We start from the raw sequence: 24979 nt of genomic DNA on the forward strand, positions 1-24979 counted from the left end.
AAGGTCTAAAAATATCTTAGAATAAAATTTTCTCAAAAAGAAAACCAATGCTTAGTTGATTAAAACAAAACAAAAACTATTTAAGTGATAGATTAGAAACTACTCTTTGGGCCTAAAACCTAGGAAGGAAAAAAGTCCAACTTAAGTAATGAGTCGGTTTCCTAAGTCTATATAAGAGGCAAAGTGTCTCACCAAGCTAGCAGCCCTATTCTGGAGCAGCAGCAGCACTATTCTGGAGCAAGGTGTCTCACCAAGCTAGCAATATTTGAAGTACAGGCCAGGTCTTCTTAGGGGCAGGACCTTCTTTTCTAAGAAGGACTTAAGAAGGTCTGGTCCGAATTTCGAATGTAGCTACCTTGGGTGACTTTCGACTGCTGATGACGAGAAGCATAGCTAGGTATTGAGTTGAGGTATGTATATGATTCTCAACTTGAAGTTGCTGTTACTATATGCTTTTGGCATGATATTATTTATGATTTCTCTGTCATTTAATCAAGTATGCATTTGGATATTTCTATGAGTTTCTCAGATGGGTTTTGATTTCTTTGAGTCTTTTCTCTAACCTTAGTTGCGCTATTATATTCCATTCCTTCGTAAAGTGATATTTTTCCTTTTGTGAAATTGGTTGGGTATTGAGGTCGATACAATGGGGATTAATTAATTAGGATTTTCAATCCGATGTAACAGTTTTGTTTTTTATGATTCAACTTCTTGTTTCATGCTTCTGATCATTTGGGTTCTTTGGGACCTAATTGTGTTAGTTGTCATGAATCTGGTGATTGTTTTCTTTTTCCCATATAAGATTAGGGTTCATATGTCATTCCTTCTTCCGCAACAATTCTGATGGTTTTTGTTTTCTCTCTTCTTTAAAATAAAGAAAAAGCTTTCTGCAAATAATATTGGATGCTTTTCCTTCTTTTATTTACTTTATTTATTTGTTTGCCAAGAAAGAATTGCAAGAAGCCAACAAAAATTAAGGGGGTTGTATTCAATTAGGATTGTGTACGATTTTGAAAGATTTTTTTTAAGTGACAGATTTCCTGAAATTGTATAACTCCTATAGGTTTTACTCTGATTTTTAATAAACTTGTATAGACTTTAATTATAGACTTCCATACTTTTGTATGAACTTTTGTTATAGAGTGATCTATTTGCATAGACTTTATCACTCTTTTGTTATACTTTTCTCTCCTCAACCGGCTTGTCCCTTCGAAACTTGAGGATGTTTTGGATGAAAATAGATATCATGATCCTGGAATTGCCACTTCCACTAGTCTACCAACAGCACTGTAATTTGAGGAATTCCACGAGGAGGTTTGCCTAATACAGGAGGCTTGTAACCACCCAAGGTCAGTGCATGGCTTAGTGCATTGTTTTGTCAAACGGTAGAAAATTTTCTAACACTATTCTCTGTATATGAGGATGCATATTATAAGAAATTCAAAGACACCCACCACAAATTCACGAAAAGCAAATATTATAAGAAATTCAAAGTAACTGGCGTTCATGAAAGTATAGTGACAAATTTATAACTTCTCTGAAAGCAATGTTGAAAGAAAAATGTGCAACATTCATTCGATATCGTTAATTCTCATTGTTGTCATTGTGGCCAACATCTCTCCACATATTCAAAGCTATACCAACTCTCCATTCATTAGCATGTGCTCGTTGTTGTTCTTGTGTTTGGAAAACTAGTTCAGGATCCCCTTCATTAATTGGTAATGATGAAGATGAAGAAGATTCGTTCTCCAATTCAATAGGAAACTCATCTGATCGACATTCTTTTTGAAGAAAGTTGTGTAGTCCAGCACAAGCTAACACTAGCTATGTTTGTGTCCTATATGGGAATGGAGGTGCGGACTTGAAAATTGTAAATCGTGATTTAAATATGCCAAAGATCCTCTCAATGACATTCCTCAAGGACGCATGACGAAGATAGAACAACTCAACTTCATTTGTAGGGTCACGACCTTGACCTGCATACTCTTGGAGATGATATCGAACACCCCGAAATGGAGCCAAAAATTGACGTCGATTTGGAAATCCACGTATTACATAAATGTGTCACGTATTACAGAAAATCTGTTATTTTGACCCACTACATGCAAAAATGTCGCAAGCATTTCTTCTACACAAATGAACCTTGTATCTTGTAACAGTGTTTTTCCCATATATAACTCTGCCTCTCCCTGTCTTTTTCCCTTTTTTCCAATAGGCTATGGACTCCCTTGAAGTCGGTAGCAATTGAATCAATGCTAAAACTAATTCTGTCCATACATGTGTTATATTGGCTACCATTCCCTTCATGCTCTTGTCTAGTTCGTTCTCTCTAGCTTGAGCTATCTGAGGGACCTGTCCAAATAATGGCCTGAAAAGGTAAGGATGAAGAAGAATGTCCGAGTGGTGGACCTTGGTGTGATGCTTCATTATTATTTGGTACAAAGGCCTGAGTGTCATTATCATAAACAAAGTCCTCTATTCCAACTTGTCTATCTTCCACCCCAAAAGTTCTTGCATCAGTACCATCACCCAATCCTAATGAGTTTTTTCTAATAGCAGTTGCATTCCCAATGACAATTTGCAAATCCTCATAGTCCTCACAAGGTTTTGTTTGAATATGCCTGTGGGTTGGGTGGGACTACAAAACAGCAATTAAATAATAATTATTAGTAATGAATTATGTACTCATTACGATAGCAAAATTATTGTTAGTTATACAAACAAGGATAGCAACGGACTCATTACGATATACCAACACATAAAAACCAAGCCAACAAAAAAAGAAAATTTTATAAGTAGTTGTTTACGTATGCATCCATATAACCAGACAAAAAATAACGAGACCCATTAAGCAATATTACATAAAGTGCAGAAACCAAACAACTATAAAAATTTAACATATTTTCAGTAAATATTTATAACATAAGACAAATAGTTGGAGGTATAATAATTTATCTTTGATATTAACGCCTTATACACAACACAACCCTCCACTGCCCTGCCCGACATATTTTCAATGAAAAAAAAAAATCTCGTTTCTTCCTTCCAATCCAAAGAAAAAAAAAGCGCCAGTCATATTGTCACCTTGCTTGACAGTGAACTTGAGAAAGCTTCGTCATCAGGGTACCTAATAAACCCTAACCCCAAGATAAACCCTAAAAACAAGCTACACTCTAATAACAAGCAAAACCTCTATAAAAACAAGAAAAACATCAACCAATAATCATCAACGAACAGTAACAAACAAGAAAAACCATGGAAGAAGAAGGAAAACCAACAAGAATATTGAGAGAGCGTACCTTTGGAGAGTGGTTCGTCTTCTGCAGAGAAAAAAAAAAATATGTCGTCTGAAATCTTTGGGGTGGAGGTTGGACTTATGCTGGCCTTTATTATTTATACCTAAACCCTACAAATTCTCCAAACTCCAACACTTAATTAAATCCTTCCAAATCTATCTCCTTTTGAATACAGGTAAATTTATTTGGACTTTTTTCAAGTCCTAATTGAATACACCCACATTTAGATGGACATTTTAAACGTTCAAACAAGTCTAGATTGAATACACCCAAACTGTTATAGACTTTTTAAAAGTTTGTCTAAATCCAAATTGAATACACCAGAATTTTTAAAATCTTTTTAAACGCTTTAGAATCCTAATTGAATACACCCCCCTAAGTGTACACTAGCAAATTTTTGAATGTAAAACCCGGATAAGTACAACATTTAAATGAGATAAAATGGAGGATCATTGGTAATATCCAACCAAAATATAAAAAACGAGTTTTCATTGTAAATTTATCCACCCAAATATTGAATATTTAAGTAGACATTACTGATTGGGCCTAAAACCCATAAAGCAAAGAAGTCCACCTTAAGTTATGAGCGTAAAATCCATGAAGTATACGAGTTCAACATGTTTACTTATTAGGAATAAGTATTGGAATGATTCCAGTTTCTTCTTCTCTTGTGACGCCAGGGGGTGTAAAGTGAGATGCATCGGTTAAGGGGCAAGGTATGCAATCGAATGGGGGATTTGTGGATGAATGATTGCTTGGTTGCTTATATTGGGAAAGACATTTTTAATAGTATAGATGACGAGGTTGTTATGCAATGATTTCAAAATACGAAAACTCGTCGAGGACAATTATGATTGTAATGAATAGACAATATAGACAATATGATTTTTGATGTTTTGATGTCTAGTTCGAAGTTTTTAATATTTATATTTTGTGAAAGGCCCCCAGACACATGAAATCCTGGCTTCGCCACTGCATCTAGGTTCTTTTTTTTCCGATCACATCACTCGATTCAGAACACAACAATGCGGGAATGCCATGTATGTGAGTTAGGAGAAAGAAAAAAAGGGGTAGAGTGATATAGCATTGTTCTATTAAGATTATGAAACTTGATTTAATAATTCTAGTGAAGCCATCTATATATGATAAGAGAATGCATGCAGTATATTCAAGAACTGATGGCCCCAAAACCCAAATTGGTATGTTCTTGCAAAGCTTGGCTAAACCGGACTAATTACATCATAATTTGGCAGTTTATGAGACCACTTTCATTTTGATGCTATTTGGGTGAACTTTCAAAACAGAATCTAATATATTAAAGGCAAATTAAAAAAATTTAATCACACATCAGAGTATAAAGACTTGAGCAGTAATCTGGAACAAACCAATTTGCATTTTGCGTATCAAAGATGGATGCATCGCAACTGAGGGTTCAAACAAACTTCTTTAAAATAAAAATGTGATTTCATAATCATAAACAACCACCAAATTAATTGCAATTGCTCTAATCAATCCCCATTCTGAGTCGTACCCTCTCGTCTTGTCTCATTCCCTTGAGACTCACAAGGCTTGGCTTATAAAATCCCAGAAGAATCGGTGTCGAACCATTTATACACCACCTTCTTAATCACCTCATTGTTCATGTCATAAAAGAGAGTCTTCCCTCCCTTATAACGCAGCTTGAGCTCATCACAATCAGCCTTCACAGGAATGAGAACTTGATCATCCAAAAGTGGCTGATGCTGCAAAACTTTCAATGGCACAATGATCTTATTTTCACTCCATTTTTGCTCTTTCAAGTCTTCTAGCACCAAGACATGAAGGTCTTGCTCTACAATATCTCCAACAGCTATATGTTGGTTCCAGTTGAAAACCCAAACTCTCTTGCAGCCATTGAAAACTCCTTGGGGCAATGTAGTTGTGATGAAGCACTCGTTCCACGGATCGAGAGTTTGGACTTCCAAGCACCAATCTTCCCCATCTGTTATAATTTCAGAACAAAAATAAACCCCATCATGAACCTCATCAGTTAGAAAAAATTGCCTTCTTGTTGCCCATTTGCCATTTTTCTTCAACAAGCCTTGGTTTGGGTGTTTCAAGGCTCTCCAATCCCCATCTTGTCCAATGCTCATAACTTCATATCCCACTTCATCATTGTGGATATAAGCACTTACCAATTTGGCATCACCAGTCAATGAATCAAAAGCACATTTCATTCTACACACATCCATTCTGAATACCAGAAAATCAAAAGCACATTTCATTCTACTAAAACACCCTAAATTGTATATGTATTCAAGCTGAAACCACATTGATGCATTTTCACCAGAGTTCTCAATGTTTCCTTGTTAGCACCAATTCGAGCATAACTAGCAATCAAGGAATTCCATGAGACATCATCCAAGTTATCAGAATTCTCAAACAAAATCCTTGCATGATCAACCCGGCTGCACTTTGAGTACATATCCATAAGAGAATTGGACAAAACAACATCTGAGCCCGACCCACTAAGGACTATTAAGCCATGAACCAGCTTACCTAGCTCAATGTCACAAGTTTGACCGCACACACACACAAAGCACCCGCATAGGTAAACTTATCAAGTTTCAAACCAGCCATTCTTGCCTCATTAAACACACCCATTGCCTTATCAAACAAACCCACCTGGGTATATCCAGATATGAAGCAGTTGTATGAAATGACATTACGCTTCGGCATTTTATCAAACAAATTGCATGCACTGTCCAATTCTCCATGCTTGCAGTACATATTAAGAAGATTGTTCAACAAAAACAGGCAGGGCTTAAAACAAGTTTTTACCATGTGGGCATGAGCAAGCTTGCCATGGACTAAAGACCCAGTTTTGGTAGAGTACTGGACCAATTTTGTATAGGTAACATTATCCAGAGAATAGTTTGGATGGCAAAGTTGAGAATTTTGTTGTGAAAGTGGTGTGGTTTGAGGCAACATGGGATGAGAATTATTGGGTTGTCCAATGTAACGAGAGGCTCAGAAAATTCAATGGCGTTGAAGAGGACGTTGAAGTTTGGGGGGCTTTTTTTTCTGGAGCAACATGTTTCTTTCTTCCATGCATTGAAGTTGTGTGTTCATCCTTGTGGATCCCGAGCCTCTGCATTTAGGCTCCGTGCATTTACCTGCATTTTGGTTAATCTAAGCCACTCAAATGATCTAACCACTTTGCCACCTAAGAGCAAATTACAAACTCAAAACTAATTACACTGAGCCAGAGGGGCATTGAAGTTCTTGTAAGGAAGACATGTTTATGATGCCTTGTATCACTTCAGGGAATACTCGGCCTTTTGCAAGGACTGTAATTGCACATATGCTTCCACAACATTTTTCCTGCATGAAAAAGGAGGAAAAAAAAGTTTGTAAGTTGAAATGTTGGGGGAACATCTGTACGTGCATCTAAGACGAGCATGATCGATGATAATTTAGAAAGCATTATCAATTATCAATTATCAATTAAACTTAGGCATGTCTTTTGTATGGTATCATTTCATATATCCAAATTAAAAGGAAGCTAAACAACTGATCCTCTGAATCAAGGGAAAGAATCAACTTAATCAATCAGAGGAGTGCATATGTAGATGACCATAAAATTGCGCCTTGTACATGTGAATTACGTATTTATTTTATAGGTTTGTATATTAGCCCTCTATGTTTTGCAATTTATATAAGCCGCTATGCTTCCAATTAGCCAGTGGTCAAGATATATAGCTAAAGAAGAAAATAAAGATTTGCATAATAGATACAAGAAAATCATTAATATCCATCTGAGCAACAAATCTTTAAAAGATTACATTCTTACAATGATCAATGATGATGGTGATACCGATAAATATACAAGAAACATAACCCTCCCCTCCCTTGTTTCAACTTTCAAGCACTATTTCTACTTCCATTTGCTTATCCAGGCATCAGCTTTTTCAGCATAGTAAAAAAAAAGACTGGATAAGTTGATTATTGACCCAAAAAAGACAGAATCAGTTATTTAATATTTTTTAATTCCTTATGTCCCAAGGTATAGCTATTGTCCCCTTTTGATTTTTTACTTTTCCATAGTCATTACCCGTATAAATAATTTTAGCATTCTCCTATTTAATACTCGTATTATACACGTATGTACGTATTTTTCAATACTAATTCCGTTTTCCATATATGTCCTAAAGGCTCGGTATAATGAAAGCAAATATATAATACACGTATTGTACACGTACGCATGTATTTTAATAACTATTTAATATGAAAGAACAAAAAAAAAGAGTACACAAAATAATTCGAAACAATTAATTACTATTTACCAAGTAATTTACGAAATCAGTAAAATATTTAAATATTCACTACAGAAACAATAATTAAAACATAAAAACTAATTAAAGTAATTAAAAAAAGGCTAAGGTATTACTTAATTACAGGTATTAAATTAAAGAAGTTGGCCCAAAAACAAAAGTAAAGAAACTGATTTTATATTTTGAAAATTTAAAAAATTTGAAAAAAAAGGCAAAACAACCTCTCCCGACGAAATTCACCTATGCCGACGACATTTCGTCACGAGAAACCTAATCCGACAAAACTTTGCCGGCATAGACCTATGCCGACGAAATTTCGTCAGGAGAGGTTTTTTGCAAAAAATAAATATAAACATAGTATTTTCAGGTCAACAATTTTTTTTTTAATAAAAACATAATTTCTTTTCAGTAATTAAATGATATCTTAGCCTGATTTAATTACTTTCATTAGTAGTGAAGAATTAGTATTAAATATTTTAATTAAAATCATAAATGATATTACTTAATAAATAGTATTTAGTTTTTAAACATTTTGAATTTAATACAATTCTTAAATACTAATCATTCACTAAGTAAACAGTAGTTAAAGTAATTAAAAAAGAGAAAATCAGATTAAGGTATTTATAGAGAATAGCCGATCGGCTATACTGTTAAAATATTCTATTTGTAGCGTATAGCCGCGCGGCTATACACTTTAAAATAAATAGATAAATTGGGATGCCTAGGCGCTATGCGGGTCCATTTAAATAAAATAAGAAGTATAGCCGCGCGGCTCTACTCTTTAAATATCTAATGGGTGCTTTTTTGTATTTTGAAATTTTTTCTCCCTAATTTTTCCTTTGTCGATAACACTAGTCTAGAGCATTATCCATTATGTTTAGGCCATTACCAAGGTATAGCTATTGTCCCCTTTTGATTTTTTACTTTTCCATAGTCATTACCCGTATAAATAATTTAGCATTCTCCCATTTAATACTCGTATTATACACGTACGTACGTATTTTTCAATACTACTTCTGTTTTCCGTATATGTCCTAAAGACTCGGTATAATGAAAGCAAATGTATAATACACATATTGTACACGTACGCACGTATTTTAATAACTATTTAATATGAAAGAACAAAAAAAAAAAGTACACAAAATAATTTTTAACAATTAATTACTATTTACCAAGTAATTTACGAAATCAGTAAAATATTTAAATATTCACTAAAGAAACAATAATTAAAACATAAAAACTAATTAAAGTAATTAAAAAAAGGCTAAGGTATTACTTAATTACAGGTATTAAATTAAAGAAGTTGGCCCAAAAACAAAAGTAAAGAAACTGATTTTATTTTGAAAATTTAAAAAATTTGAAAAAAAAGGCAAAACAACCTCTCCCGACGAAATTCACCTATGCCGACGACATTTCGTCACGAGAAACCTAATCCGACAAAACTTTGCCGGCATAGACCTATGCCGACGAAATTTCGTCAGGAGAGGTTTTTTTGCAAAAAATAAATATAAACACAGGTCAACAATTTTTTTTTTTCAGTAATTAAATGATATCTTAGCCTGATTTAATTACTTTCATTAGTAGTGAAGAATTAGTATTAAATATTTTAATTAAAATCATAAATGATATTACTTAATAAATAGTATTTAGTTTTTAAACATTTTGAATTTAATACAATTCTTAAATACTAATCATTCACTAAGTAAACAGTAGTTAAAGTAATTAAAAAAGAGAAAATCAGATTAAGGTATTTATAGAGAATAGCCGATCGGCTATACTGTTAAAATATTCTATTTGTAGAGTATAGCCGCGCGGCTATACACTTTAAAATAAATATATAAATTGGGATGCCTAGGCGCTATGCGGGTCCATTTAAATAAAATAAGTAGTTTAGCCGCGCGCCTATACTCTTTAAATATCTAATGGGTGCCTTTTTGTTTTTTGAAATTTTTTCTCCCTAATTTTTCCTTTGTCGATAACACTAGTCTAGAGCATTATCCATTATGTTTAGGCCATTACCAAGGTATAGCTATTGTGCCCTTTTGATTTTTTACTTTTCCATAGTCATTACCCGTATAAATAATTTAGCATTCTCCCATTTAATACTCATATTATACACGTACGTACGTATTTTTCAATACTACTTCCGTTTTCCATATATGTCCTAAAGACTCGGTATAATGAAAGCAAATGTATAATACACATATTGTACACGTACACACGTATTTTAATGACTATTTAATATGAAAGAACAAAAAAAAAAGTACACAAAATAATTCGAAACAATTAATTACTATTTACCAAGTAATTTACGAAATCAGTAAAATATTTAAATATTCACTAAAGAAACAATAATTAAAACATAAAAACTAATTAAAGTAATTAAAAAAAGGCTAAGGTATTACTTAATTACTGGTATTAAATTAAAGAAGTTGGCCCAAAAACAAAAGTAAAGAAACTGATTTTATATTTTGAAAATTTAAAAAATTTGAAAAAAAAGGCAAAACAACCTCTCCCGACGAAATTCACCTATGCCGACGAAATTCCGTCGCGAGAAACCTAATCCGACAAAATATTGCCGGCATAGACCTATGCCGACGAAATTTCGTCGGGAGAGGTTTTTGTGCAAAATATAAATATAAACATAGTATTTTCAGGTCAACAATTTTTTTTTTTATAAAAAAATAATTTCTTTTCAGTAATTAAATGATATCTTAGCCTGATTTAATTACTTTCATTAGTAGTGAAGAATTAGTATTAAATATTTTAATTAAAATCATAAATGATATTACTTAATAAATAGTATTTAGTTTTTAAACATTTTGAATTTAATACAATTCTTAAATACTAATCATTCACTAAGTAAACAGTAGTTAAAGTAATTAAAAAAGAGAAAATCAAATTAAGGTATTTATAGAGAATAGCCGATCGGCTGTACTGTTAAAATATTCTATTTGTAGAGTATAGCCGCGCGGCTATACACTTTAAAATAAATAGATAAATTGGGATGCCTAGGCGCTATGCGGGTCCATTTAAATAAAATAAATAGTATAGCCGCGCGCCTATACTCTTTAAATATCTAATGGGTGCCTTTTTGTTTTTTGAAATTTTTTCTCCATAATTTTTCCTTTGTCAATAACACTAGTCTAGAGCATTATCCATTATGTTTAGGCCATTACCAAGGTATAGCTATTGTCCCCTTTTGATTTTTTACTTTTCCATAGTCATTACCCGTATAAATAATTTAGCATTCTCCCATTTAATACTCGTATTATACACGTACGTACGTATTTTTCAATACTACTTATGTTTTCCGTATATGTCCTAAAGACTCGGTATAATGAAAGCAAATGTATAATACACATATTGTACACGTACGCACGTATTTTAATGACTATTTAATATGAAAGAACAAAAAAAAAGTACACAAAATAATTCGAAACAATTAATTACTATTTACCAAGTAATTTACGAAATCAGTAAAATATTTAAATATTCACTAAAGAAACAATAATTAAAACATAAAAACTAATTAAAGTAATTAAAAAAAGGCTAAGGTATTACTTAATTACAGGTATTAAATTAATGAAAGTTCATAGCCAATGAGTAATTTCAAGAGGACAGTTTTATTCAAGTTCAAAGGCTTAGTTTATGCAGTAAACTGTCACTATCTGTATATATCATAAAGTTTACATTATGTCAATCACCATTTTATGGCAATGAGGTTGGTTTATACTTTTAAAGGGAAAATCATTGGCATTGTTTAAATTAGCAGTATGTGAGAGAGAGAGAGAGAGAGAGAGAGAGAGAGAGAGAGAGGCCATGAATCAAATGTGAACAAAATTCAAAATTTCAATGCCGCCAAAAATAGGTGAGTAAATCGTCATATTATTTTTGTTCTAACCTCAAAATAAAACTCTAAAACAAAAGGTGAAACCTAAACTGGATGCTGCAAATCAAAGGTAAATGCCAACCAAAATTTTCCTAAGAATCCTCACATCACAGTCAAAATCTTGATCATGTCAGTGTCAACGCGGTGCAGAACCACAACCGAATCTCCAGGCTTGCAGAGACTTTTTTCCTTTGCATATTGAATGGCAGACTGTACGCTCTCTTCTGTGGACTCAGCATGAGAAGCTCTTATGGAACCAGAGCTGAGAAGAGGCAGAACACCCCTGTAGATGAGGCTATGCCTTGCTGGAGCTGCATCACTGCATGACCACTCAAAAGAGTCTGTTGTTATCTCAGGCACCACCACAGACAAAATTGGCATGCTTGGCCTGTACTTAGCCACGAGCTTCGCCGTGCTTCCTCCTCTGGTCAGGACTAAAATCAGAGCTGCCTTGGTGCAATTTGCCGTCTGCACTGCTGAGGAGGCCAAGCTCTCTAATGGGGTCATAGGCATTCGTGCAGCATCCATCTTTCTCTTGAAGAGCTCCCCATAGTTTATAGAATCCTCTGCAGAAACACAGATTTTGGCCATGGTTTGAACTGTAATTTCAGGATAGGCCCCGGCTGCAGTTTCTCCGCTGAGCATCACGCAGTCGGTTCCATCAAGGACTGCATTGGCAACATCAGTGGCTTCAGCTCGGGTGGGACGAGGAGATTTGACCATGGACTCCAACATCTGAGTAGCAGTCACCACCGGCTTTCCTTGTCTGTTGGCCTTCTCTATCATCAACTTCTGAGCTAAGAATATCTTCTCAATTGGAATTTCCATTCCAAGGTCACCCCTTGCCACCATAAATGCATCCGAGTTTGCAAGAATTTCATCGAAATTTGCAACCCCTTCTTGATTCTCAACCTTTGGAAGAACAAAACATAAAAGATCAAGAATAATCAGTAGAAAGTTATTAACATGTTGTAGTAATCATATTACTGATCAAAAACTAATTTCCAACTACATACCTTAGACATAAGCATTATATTCTTTGCATGCTCCCCCAACACTTTTCGGACCTCAACAAGGTCTGAACCTTTGCGCACGAAAGAGAGCGCGATCATGTCAATCTTATTCGGAACTCCCCACTCTAAGATATCAACTTTGTCCTTCTCTGTTAGAGTTGGCAGATCAACAACCACTCCAGGGAGATTGACATTCTTCTTCTCACCCAACTCTGCAGAGTTCTCACAGCGACAATGTACCAAACCGAGCTCCTTGTCACAAGCCAGAACCTTTAAAGTAATTTTCCCATCAGCACACAAGATATCAGTTTGGGGTTTCACATCCTCAGCCAACCTTTTGTAGCTCATAGAGATCATGTTCTCATCACCAAGAATTGTATAGTCAGTGGTGATGGTGATCTCTTGACCCTGTTTAAGATCTATGGATTGCCCATCTTTCAGCAACCCTGTTCGAATTTCTGGACCCTGTGACAAAAGAAAGCATCATTATTAGCCAATTATTGTTCATAATAAACACAAAAGAAAGAATTTTATAAAAAATTTAAATAAATAAAAATCAACAAGCAGTTTCTCGTACTACCATGTAGAAAATTTACCCAAACTCAAATTTATCAGTAAGTACAGCACCAAATATGAAGATGACCTCTTTGAATCCTCATTCTTACACAAGTGTCAATTATTTTAAAAGGGTTAATAAAGTTCATAGCATTGAGAACAAATTCTAATGACGCACAATAAAAACCAAGATCTATGAATTTTTTTTAAGGAATTAAAAGCTGGACAATTTATTGAATTTGGAAAACAGATTTACATAATTTTCAGATTTACTTGATAGAAAGCTAGAGCAAAATAAAAGACTGTAAATATACACAAAACCATATAATGAATTTTACCTTAGTGTCCAACATGACAGCACAGAGAATGCCAGTGTTGTTCATGGCAATCCTGAGATTGTCAAGAGTTTCTTGGTGGTAAGCATGAGTTCCATGTGAGAAGTTGAAGCGAGCAACGTTCATGCCGGCCCTCAGAAGCTTCTCCAACATCTCCACAGACCGCGATGACGGTCCCAACGTGCACACAATCTTAGTCTTGGGCCTTCTATCCCCAACAACTTCAAGTATCTTCTCCATTGGCAAAGAAAAAGGCAAAGAAAGCAAAGGGTTTATGTGTAGAGTTTATGAGAGAAAAGGGTTTCTTGGGCGGGAGGTTCTGTTTTGAGTTGTGGCTTAATTGATGGATTGACAAAGTGTTGAAACATGACATATATATAGGTCTCTTTTCCTACCACTGCCTTGGCATATTCCTTACTAGTATTCCCAAGCGAGCAAGAAAACTTTAGATTTTATTTTATTTTCTTTCTATTTATTATTGCTTTGGACCAAAGGACTTTCCTTTTCTTTCTGATCTTTGTTTTCCTAGCACACAAAGTCCAATTTTACAGACACGGTAAATCTGTATTCTTGCACAAGGGGATACTTCGGATTCAAACCATCTTTACGCTTTTCAATTAATAAATCAACTTTATTTTCAAAAAAAAGTAATAAATCAACTTTGATTACCAAAAAAGTAATAAATAAATAAGAAGAACCCTAAATCTAGTAGTGATTGAACCCAAAGATTATTACAGCGGTGTTAGATTCTTTCCTATTTTCATTGCATCGCTTGTTTCCCAAGTTAAACGTATTGGGAAGAGTTATGCACCTTCAATTAATTTGGCCATTTATCAATTCCTATAATGATAATAAACCACAACACATAATTGTGGTCATAAATAATTGACAAGTGAAGAATAAAATTTTCATATTTTAAACTTGAGTTAGAAAAATATTTATTGATTTAAACCACATTTGCTAATTTTTTTGTTTATAATTGAGGGAGGAGGATTCCGACGAACATCGGAAAGAAAAATATCACTAGACCAATAATTGAACCTGAGTGAGAAGATAACTACCCTTTACAGAGGATGACCCGTTGAGAGTTTATGTTATCTCATATCAGTGGCGAAATTATATAATGAGGGTGCCATATATGGACCTCTCATGTGGAGCTTCATATTAGCTATATGATCATTTCATTAAACTTAAGTGAAATTACTATTAAGATGAATCTTGTGGCTAATATGAAGGTCCATATCTATGGTCCATATATTACATCATCACCATAGAACGACTTGATCTCAGTGATCTTTTTATTCTGTAAAGATGCCGTATGTGTCAAAGTACTTCAAATTTGTATCCCAGCTTCTTTTTCCCAACCAAAGTAGCACCATCACACAATAATGCCTATTAAGAAATTATTAGTGATACTCAAGAAAGTCTTTCACTCCTCCCCATTATACGCATTTATATATGAATTTTTCGTATCTAGGTGGATCAACTTGAAAATGGAAATTATCTTTAAATAATGAAGAGAACAACAAATTTTCATTTATTTCTCAATTTTAATTTAGGTCAAGAAATCATGTCATTTTTCAGTCAATTCAAATTCAGTTTAATAGAACGAAAATTCAGTTTAATCAAAGGTTCCCCTCTGGCTGGAGTCAATAGTAAAAGATGAGATTGTTGTATCCTCTCAATTGTTATCAAGAGGAAGTTATCAATGAGTTCCTCTTTCGCAATAAAAAATTCAGTTTAATCGAAATGAGGCCCATTCAACATCTCAAGATGGACCCCTCCAAATAGTTGTCCCAAACCCATGTCCCACAATATCAAGATTGTGCAGCCCATCACACATATCAAGATAATATCCATCCCATGTCATTTTATAAGGATCAACAACATTCATGCATTCCAAAAACATCACATTCCATGTCAAACTGATATTGAGCTCAGAAAAGCACTTTGGGATCATTAACATTTGTTCCAAAAATATATCCAAACAAAGCAATGCACATTAAAATGGTTAAACCTCAAGAGAGCACTTATTCAAATCTCTACCCTATATAGCCTCTACATGATCAGCTCTGATATACTTGAACCATTCTGGTTGAAAAACCAACCCATCTAACAACGACAAAATGCACGAAAACTGAGAAAAAAATTCAGCTCAAGCATCGTCAAGGGCGAGGACTCCGGGGAGTGTTTTCCCTTCGAGAAGCTCTAAGCTTGCACCACCTCCAGTCGAGATGTGGCTCATCTTCTCAGCAAGCCCAACCTTCTCAACAGCTGCAACTGAGTCACCACCTCCAATGATTGTTGTCACCCCCTTGTCACTGAGCTCTGCAAGCTTCTTAGCTATTGCCTGTTAACAAGAAAAGAATTAGATCAGTGGCAGTAGAAGCAATTACTTTGGAGAGGGTAATTGAATAGTATCCAAAAGATTACTTTAGAAAAAGACTAAGAATCTGCAATTTATTATATGACCCAGAAGGAACAACATTTTTTAATGAAATATCACAGGGCTTTCAGCATTTATGATAAAAATCTTCTCAAGAGTGACTTGAAAGAAACCAATTGGATGGAAAAACAGTTACACACAGATCTGAGTTAACACAAAACCCAGTCTCATGTCATGTACCACAAATGGGCAAAAAAGAGGACAAATAATCTAATTCAAATCAATGAATAGGACTGAACAGAGTATAGAGTCTTCTATGAATTAGGTTAATAGGTAATAGATGCTTGATAATTCAGCAGAAATATAGTTCATTAAGTACCTCAGTCCCAGCAGCAAACTTTTCAAACTCAAAAACACCCATAGGTCCATTCCAAATAATGGTTTGAGTGATATCCAGAGCTTCACTGAAAGTTTTGATCGAGTCTGGTCCGATATCCAATCCCATCCAACCATCTGGAATAGCAGACGCTGGCACAACCTGCAGGCAAATATAATCTTTTGTGAACTCGAGAATTTCACCATTTCCAACAGGATTACTAAACAATCAGAAAGTAACCACTGACCTTGCTGTTCGCATCAGCTGCAAACTTGTCAGCAATGATTACATCAGTTGGGAGCAGAATTGAAACCCCCTTAGCCTTGGCCTTCTCAAGAAGTGATTTTGCAAGATCAAGCTTGTCTTCCTCCACAAGGGATGATCCAACTGAATAACCTTGGGCCTTGTAGAAAGTAAAGATCATTCCTCCACCTAGCAAGAGAATGTTAACCTTCTCCAACAAGGATTCTATCACTCCAATCTTGGATGACACCTTTGAACCACCAACAATAGCAGCAAATGGCCTCTTAGGATTTCCCACAGCACCGACAAGATAGTCGAGTTCCTAAGATCAACACAAAAATAAAAGATGTGTTTATCATGACAAGAAAACTGTTCTTCCCTCAACAATTTCAAGGATCCAGACGTGAAACATTTTGTGACCATCATATTCTTAGTGGGAATCACTTCAATGAAAAGTAGGGCAGTGAAGAATTTGAAATTTAACTAGGTGCAATTGTCAGTTACAACCGACATACCTTCTGCATAAGGAATCCAGCAACGGAAGGCTTTAAGAACTTGGCCACTCCCTCAGTTGATGCATGAGCCCTATGAGCAGTACCAAAAGCATCATTCACATAAACATCTGCAAGTGAAGCAAGCTTCTTGGAAAATTCAGGGTCATTCTTCTCTTCCTCCTTGTAGAACCTAACATTCTCAAGGAGCAAAACTCCTCCCTCTGGAAGTTGAGCAACCAATTTTTCAACTTCCTCGCCTATACAGTCATTGGCAATCTTAACCTGTAACAGAGGAAAATAGAAAATAAAAAAGATGAGCAAATAGAACTTCCCATGAAAATTCCTAGGAGCAAAACTGTTTTGTTAATAAAATACAAACCTCAACTCCAAGGAGCTCAGACAGCCTTGGCACAAGAGGCTTCAAACTGTACTTGGGAGTGACTCCCTTGGGACGTCCCTGAAAAACAAAAATTCATGGAACTTTTTCATAAGTAATTTTCAAAGGTTACCTCAAATTAGTTTAGCAAATAAAAAGGCAAACAAAAACTGCAAAACCATTGACACCTGTTCAATCCTAGGGGTCAATTCACTGATAGGAAGAATATTACTGAAAGAAAAAAAAAATCTCTGCTAGGAAACTATGAGCAGATGAATTACCAGGCAAGCTTTTGATCTAAGCAAAATAAAAAAACGCAAAAATAAAAATCAATGAACAAATTAAAGTATAACTAGAAGTTATTGGAAAGTCCAATACTGGGCACAAAGTTACATCACATAATAGAGATCTTCAAAATTATCTACATAGATCAAGCAGCAAATCCATCACAACCCACATCAATCAAACTAATAAGATCTGAGTTTACCATGTAAGGGGATCTAAACAGGGGTTTTTCAGCATAAACCCAAAAGGAAAAAGGAAAAAAAACTTCAACAACAAAAAAACTTATCACACACAAATCCTACAAACCAAAGCAATCATAAATATTTGGTTACAGAAAAAATAAACCCAGATGTAATAATAGATAACAAAAGTAAGAAAAAGAGTGGATTGATGGGAGGCGGGGCTTACCAAGTGAGAAGCGAGGATGACTTTGGCACCATGGCCCTGCAAGTACTTGATGGTGGGCACAGCAGCACGGACTCTAGTATCATCAGTGATTTTGGAGTTGTCATCCAAAGGAACATTCAGATCAACCCTCACAAACACTCTCTTCCCCTTCAACTCAGCCTCCTTCAAAGTACTCACGCTCCTCTTGGTCGCCATCACAGTCACAGAGAAAAAAGTACCTTCAACAAAACGAAAAATAGTAGAAAAAGATCAGAACCCAGATCAAGGATTTGTTAAATACAAACAAAGATGCGTGAAAGTTTGGATTTTGAGAGCTTACAGTGACAAAGATCAGAAAAAATGTGGTGGGTTTTTGAGTGACAGATCGAAGAACAAAGACAAGAAGACTGAGGAGTTCGAGAAGGTGATTTTATAGAGGTAGGTGCGTGGTATGTACGGCACGTGCGAGTTTTCTTGGGAGCGCACCTAGTTATTGCTATTCTTGGGCAACACGAAGAGCTGAAGGATTCTCGACTTTTCTTTCTGTGGGTCTGGCCTTAGAGAAACCTTGGGCTGGCAGTAAATGATTTTTGTGGTGTCTTCATTTTCAATTTCTCACCTAAAATGTTTTGGCATATTCTTAGGATTCTAATTAGGCTCTTTTTTATTTTTCCTCTCTTTTATAAGCTAATTAGGATTTCATTTTCTTGTTGGACTACTTCTATTTGGGCTCTTTTGATTTAAGACTTTCTTTGCAAATATGGGCTTATTTAAGTTGGCTAGAGCGGATGCACTTCTCACTCTTTATCCAAGTTTGACTCCCTCTTCCCGTAATTTATATTAGATTAAAATAAAATATCACTTATATATATATATATATATATATAAGACTTTCTTTTTTCTTGGTAATCCTTTGTTTTGAGGCTCAATCTTCAATTGTATTAAAATATTAGTCGGTAAGTTTCTTTATTACAAAGCATGAGATGTAAGGTGAGATTGTGTTTCACATTTATCTTTAGTGTTCTTTTTTTGTTTGCAAACTTTTCATTTAGTATATAATGGTAATAAAATACCATATGATGTAAGTGTGCATGCACATATGATCAAAATACCCATCAATCATCTCATGAGGGATATTGTGGTCCACAAATCACAACAAAGGGAAAAAAAAATGTAAAGTTTTTTGCCGACAGAATAATGGAATAGTTTAAATGTATATTGCATTTTGGTTTTTTCTTTCGATTTAAGGAAGCTGAATTAACCAAACCCTTGTTAGGAATGTGAGACTGGTTTTTTTTTTTTGCATATGTCCCGAAATACTTCTTAGGTTTTTTTGCCCTAATGGAACCTAAACCAAATTATGTCCTATGAACCAGTTATCTATGATAAAAATTGAGTCCCCAAAAAAAAAACTATGATAAAATGATTTAAGGTTTATGATCAGAAATAACTATTTGATTGAGCATCAAAGAGTGAATTATTCTATTTGATAAAAAGAATGAATTATTCCTTTTGTTGGCCGGTAACTTTTTGTAGGCCAAATAAATAAACAAAAAGGGATTGTTTGCAAAAATAATAATTAAAAAAAAAAGGGCAGTTGGTCTAAGAAGCTTTTGTTTTGGGGTTCGACTTTTGTAGATCGACCGTGACTTGCGATGGGGATGGGCTGCCAGCCTGACACGGGTGCGGAGACAATGGAGTCATGGTACATGCCCGCATGGACTGCTCTGTCAGTCTTTTTTTTTCTTCTTCCTCTAATATTTAAATTTCGAAAACGTATGGTGCATGGCCCTTGTCGTCACCAAGTGATATTATTCATATGTAGTGAAGAGTCATATGGTGTTTCTATATACGCATGTCTTTTGCTTAAGAGCAATCGGTCTTCACCAATGCAGACCAGTGATTTAATATGAAAACATAACGTAGAATTTGGTAGGTTGATGTAAGTGAGGTTCACAATGCATCCACTGGTATAAACAGCGGGAAACGTCCACGCACATTGTCCCTAGCATTTTTCTGTGTTCAACAGAAGTCAAAGCATTTTTCTCTAGGCAGAGGAATTTTATGGGGAAAATGCGAGATGTGAGACATTGGGACAGATTGTAATTAGGAATAAGATTATAGTAGTATAGCCCAAATTCAGACAAGAACTTTGACACAGTATACAAAGATAAATGGCAAAGAACCAACTTATTAGATTGCTTGAATGGCTGTCTTTATCCCTCCCCGCAATATCTTATGGAAATTTTTTTGTAGGATGCAACGAATACAGAGACATTGGGACCTTATATCGAAGGTAACATTGAACATTTACAACAAGAACTCGTATCTTCCTACAACATGTCATCTCTCGCTTACAGACTCAAATGAAACACCGACACGGTGGGCAGGTAAAGAATACAGAGAAAAAAATGTGTTCTTACACGGGAACTGGTGTGGCTTCGTCGAGAGCGAGTACACCAGGAAGTTGTTTACCTTCCAACAACTCCAAACTAGCACCACCACCAGTCGATATGTGGCTCATCACACTCGCAACTCCTACCTTCTCCACTGCAGCAACAGAATCTCCACCTCCAATGATTGTTGTCACTCCCTTCCCACTAAGTTCTGCGAGCTTCTTTGCAACAGACTGCAAGCAAGAGGTATAACTTAATTACCATCCACATATCCATATTCCAAAGAGAGTGATTATAACAAGCAAGAAGCTAAAGGCTTCCCTTGCACAACTCTACTACATGGTCAAATACATCAAACTAACTTAGATAAATGGTGCTAACTGGTATGGTACACTTCAAGAAATTAAACTTAATCCTTTCGTTTCCAATGTACAGTTCATTGTGTACATAAAAGCAAAAAAGTAGGTTAATCAGGGAACTAGGGCAGCCCAGACTTAAGTTAGATTGTACACAAATAAATACAAGAACAATCTATCTCGCCTCTAAAGGATTTACTTCCATACAAGATATGCCTGATCCACACAGTATGCATTAGTAAGAAGAACAGATATAGGAATTGCAGACATCAATTCTAAACAGGTTTATGAACAAACGTGAATACCAGGAAAAAGACCCTTGCATACCTCTGTTCCTTCTGCAAACTTGTCAAACTCAAATACTCCCATTGGTCCGTTCCAAATGATGGTTTGAGTGGTATCCAGTGCGTCATTGAATGTCTTAATAGAGTCTGGACCAATATCCAATCCCATCCACCCATCAGGGATGCTTGAAGCTGGAACAATCTGCAAGGACAAAACCAATTCTTCATTCCTTTCTCATGAAGTGCTGATCATAGTTAATAAAATATCAACACATTACTATTATTGGTGGCATCATTTGGATTAAAGTCAACATCAGTTTCAATCAACTAGCTTCCAGCAGAGAGATAGAGCATTGAATGTTATGTTGTGAATCTGAAGAATAAAATTGTTAAAGGTCAGTCAAGAAAGTAAACCTTGCTGTTTGCATCAGGAGCAAACTTGTCTGCAATTACAACATCAGTGGGTAACAAAAGAGACACTCCTTTTGCCTTGGCCTTCGCAATGAGTGATGTAGCAAGTTCTAGTTTGTCTTCTTCTACCAGAGATGAACCGACTGAGAGACCCTGTGCCTTGTAAAATGTGAAAATCATTCCGCCACCAAGAAGTAAGATATCAACCTTCTCTAGAAGTGACTCAATCACCCCAATCTTGGATGAGACCTTTGAACCACCAACAATGGCTGCAAATGGTCTTTTTGGACTTGATACTGCCCCAACAAGATAGTCGAGTTCCTAAGAAGAATAAATAAGAGTGAATAAAACTTAAACCAGATATTCGCACCACAGGGAGTGACCAATGCTTGATGATTTTTAATAAGATTATACTTTCATAATCTTTTAAAAGTAAATACAAATTGAAAATCAGTTTAAACAGAGATATCTTAGCAATTACTACTGTGCAAAACATCTGCAGGAATGGCAATGCAGTCCAATTACCCATGCCAACTTGAGTTGCACACTTGAATCTAAATACAACATTAGCTGGAATAGGTTATAACTTATAATCAAAGGCTTCAAACTATGAAATAAGTATTCCTTTAAGGATTAAAAAAGCACTGCAGAATAACTGAAGGTTACTGCTACAGCAGAAATGAAAATGGGAACCCTCACCTTCTGCAAAAGGAAACCAGCTACAGATGGCCTCAAGAATTTTGTGACCCCCTCAGTTGAGGCGTGAGCTCTATGGGCAGTACCGAATGCATCATTGACATAAAGATCTGCTAAGGAGGCAAGCTTCTTTGCATGCTCAGGATCATTCTTCTCTTCCTCCTTGTAAAACCTCACATTTTCAAGAAGAAGAACACCGCCATCAGGAAGTGAAGCCACCAACTTTTCTACTTCTGGACCAATGGAGTCCTCAGCCTTCACAACCTGTTTCAGTTATGATATGCAAATATCACTAGAAGTAGTCAAAATCAGTTTCAGTATCCACTCATCATCACTGCCATTTTGATTTGTCTTCTTATTCCCAATTTACTCCTGAATCAAAATGTCTACCTGAATCCCAAGAAGTTCAGATAGCCGAGGTACAAGAGGTGCCAAGCTAAATTTTGGGGTCACACCTTTTGGTCGTCCCTGAAAAAATGCACATTGATTCAGCTCGTATCACATACCAGCCTATAATTTACTTAAGCATATGAGCATAGTAGCAGCTAACCGAAGTCAAACCAATTTAAGGAAAAGATTTCCAAATCAACATTATGACATATTGAAAGCAAAAGCTATCGTAGTTATATATTTTAGACCCAACTAAAACAAAGAGACTGACAAATTCACAAGTGCATAGGACCAATTAAATTCTCCAAAACTCGAATCTTTCATTTATTCACATGACAAATGGCTAGAGAGATTGATAATATTCTCAATCAACGTGATGAAAGAAAGCATACATTGTAAGTTGTAACAGGTCCAAAGAAAAGCTATCAAATTTGAATATGTATGAACTGTAGAAACTAAAAGAACCACTGCGACCAAAATTAACACAATGATAAACTCAGAATAACGTACAACCAATTCAATTCTCAAAAAAGCCACAGATACAAAGCTCATATACTTTAAAATGGACATAGCAGATGTCTAAAAATATTGACTTCAGCCTCACTCCAAATCAATGAAAGGATAACAAAGAATACCCATTTCAGCAAGGTTGACAAAGAGACTATAAATAGCGACTGCTAATCATCAAAATCAGAGAAAACAAAGAAACCCAGTAACCAAAAACACATTATTTAAAGAACCCACATACCAAATGACTGGAAAGAATGACTTTAGCCCCTTTCTCAATCAAATGCTTAATGGTGGGAATAGCAGCGCGAATTCTAGTATCATCAGTGATGTTCTGGCTGTCATCCAAAGGCACATTCAAGTCAGCCCTGACAAACACCTTCTTCCCCTTCAAGTCAGCAGCTGATAGGTCTCCAACGCTCCTCTTCGCCATTGACACAACGCCTCTAACCGCTTTGCCGGAGCCAAAGGATCGAACTTTGGAAGCTACCTGAAGAGCGAAGAGGGGATCGGCTGCGGAGAAGCCGAGGCGGCGGAGAGTGGTGGGTTTGAGAGAAGAGGGTAAGGAGACATGGGAGAGAGAAGAGCGGGTGCGGGAGGTGGAGGCGGTGGTGGTTTGGAGGAGAGAGAAGGTGGGGGGTGTGGTGGCAGAAGCCATTGTTGTTGGTGGTGGTGGTGTTCAAGTTTCAATGGTAAACAGAGAAGTTGACTGAGAGAAGAGAGTGTTAATGGGTGGTTGGTTTTGTGGATGTGAGGAGTGAGAAATGGGAGAGTTTGATTGGGGGAGATGTGGACGGGAAGAACAATGGGATTGATTGGGTATTGTGTGGGGGTTTTGGATTTCTCTTATCGTTGAGGAGAGGTTCAAGATGTTCGATGCTTTTGAGATTGAGAAAAAGTGGCGAAGTGTGCTATTGAGCTTATGATCACAGCAATAATATCACCAACAGCATCACAAGCATAGATGGGCCCTTCTTTGGTTGGACTTTTTGGATGCACACTCTTCAGTCTCTCCTAGTCTCGCCCTCTTCTAAATGTTGTATCCGTACTAAAAGATTTCTTTTTACATTTTTCCAAAAAAAATTGTGGTAAATTTGTGAAAGTATATAAAGAGGATTTTGCTACACACAGACACAGTCGTCTAGCTCATGTGGGTGACTTCCTAGTCATTGATGCAAGTTCAAATCTCACTACATCAATGGCTTAGAACCACTCATCCACATATAAACCGACTGCTGCGAACATTACTCTACAAATAAGGTAGTTTTGAATGAAAAAGAAATGGAACGGAAATTAGTTTCTAGAAAACCCAAGTCTCGAATGGTGAACTCAATACCCAATACGTGTGTTAAGAATTCGATACTTTTATCAGCATGTCACTTCGTGTATCAAATGTACCCTCTATTTTTTTTTTTTACCATTAACATGTAGCTAATATAGTTTTTTTTAAAAACATGTAGCTAATATAACCTATAAGGAAAATGGTTATTCTACACTACAACTAAGATGGTACGCTAATCTCAAATGTCATTCCAAACTTTGTTTCCAATATGTGTAAACAAATAATGGAATCCAATTAAGTTACTAACTTGATTTCTTCTTATTCTCATTCATATTACTTAAAATTCGAATCTAGGATCAGACTTCGGAGATTGAGATGCATGATTGAGGTCCAAGCTCAAGGTTTGTATTTGAAGTAAGAAGCTTGATGCTTAGAGTTGGAGACTTGCATTCAAGACTTGTTTGAAATGTGAAGATTGAACTCAAAGTCCAAAGCTAGGGTTTTTTTGTTTTGTTTTTTTTTTTTTTTTGGGCAAAAGAGGAAATTATTGATAACAATTAAGAGGATACAACAATATCATCTTGTACAATTGACTCCAGCCAGAGGGGAACCTCTTCAATCCAAAGCTCGGGGATTATGATTGCTATTATTTAATTGTTATGGATCCGAGGGTTAGGATTTAGGATTTAAAGTAAAAGGGCTAGGC

The 24979-nt window shown here is 35.7% G+C and overlaps 3 protein-coding genes, 1 long non-coding RNA gene and 1 pseudogene across 4 annotated transcripts; 1 reads left to right on the top strand and 4 right to left on the bottom strand.

The window, feature by feature from the left end:
- The first annotated feature begins 240 nt into the window (after positions 1-240).
- Positions 241-4235, top strand: LOC148295174 (uncharacterized). Its single transcript, XR_015835149.1, has 2 exons — positions 241-410; positions 3977-4235. It is a non-coding gene; the product is annotated as an uncharacterized LOC148295174 (long non-coding RNA).
- A 436-nt stretch (positions 4236-4671) lies between these two features.
- LOC110759248 (uncharacterized) lies at positions 4672-6869 on the bottom strand (annotated as a pseudogene).
- A 4570-nt stretch (positions 6870-11439) lies between these two features.
- Positions 11440-13672, bottom strand: LOC110759245 (pyruvate kinase, cytosolic isozyme-like). The gene is made up of 3 exons (XM_088252499.1): positions 13408-13672; positions 12518-12979; positions 11440-12413 (listed from the first exon to the last, which is right to left on the bottom strand). The coding sequence occupies exons 1-3, from the start codon at positions 13642-13644 to the stop codon at positions 11604-11606; spliced, it is 1509 nt and encodes a 502-aa protein (XP_088108625.1). The 5' UTR covers positions 13645-13672; the 3' UTR covers positions 11440-11603.
- Positions 13673-15335: 1663 nt separating this feature from the next.
- LOC110759242 (phosphoglycerate kinase 3, cytosolic) lies at positions 15336-18458 on the bottom strand. The gene is made up of 7 exons (XM_088252076.1): positions 18292-18458; positions 17973-18190; positions 17283-17360; positions 16925-17185; positions 16414-16731; positions 16170-16328; positions 15336-15754 (listed from the first exon to the last, which is right to left on the bottom strand). Exons 2-7 carry the CDS (start codon positions 18165-18167, stop codon positions 15560-15562), a joined length of 1206 nt encoding a protein of 401 aa, XP_088108202.1. The 5' UTR covers positions 18168-18190; positions 18292-18458; the 3' UTR covers positions 15336-15559.
- A 1658-nt stretch (positions 18459-20116) lies between these two features.
- LOC110759243 (phosphoglycerate kinase, chloroplastic) lies at positions 20117-23934 on the bottom strand. Its single transcript, XM_021961287.2, has 6 exons — positions 23233-23934; positions 22485-22562; positions 22098-22358; positions 21402-21719; positions 21031-21189; positions 20117-20580 (listed from the first exon to the last, which is right to left on the bottom strand). Exons 1-6 carry the CDS (start codon positions 23647-23649, stop codon positions 20371-20373), a joined length of 1443 nt encoding a protein of 480 aa, XP_021816979.2. The 5' UTR covers positions 23650-23934; the 3' UTR covers positions 20117-20370.
- Between the last annotated feature and the right edge of the window lie 1045 nt (positions 23935-24979).

This window comes from Prunus avium, chromosome 4 (assembly GCF_965620075.1).
Source record: "Prunus avium chromosome 4, drPruAviu1.hap1.1, whole genome shotgun sequence".
Lineage (NCBI taxonomy): Eukaryota > Viridiplantae > Streptophyta > Magnoliopsida > Rosales > Rosaceae > Prunus > Prunus avium.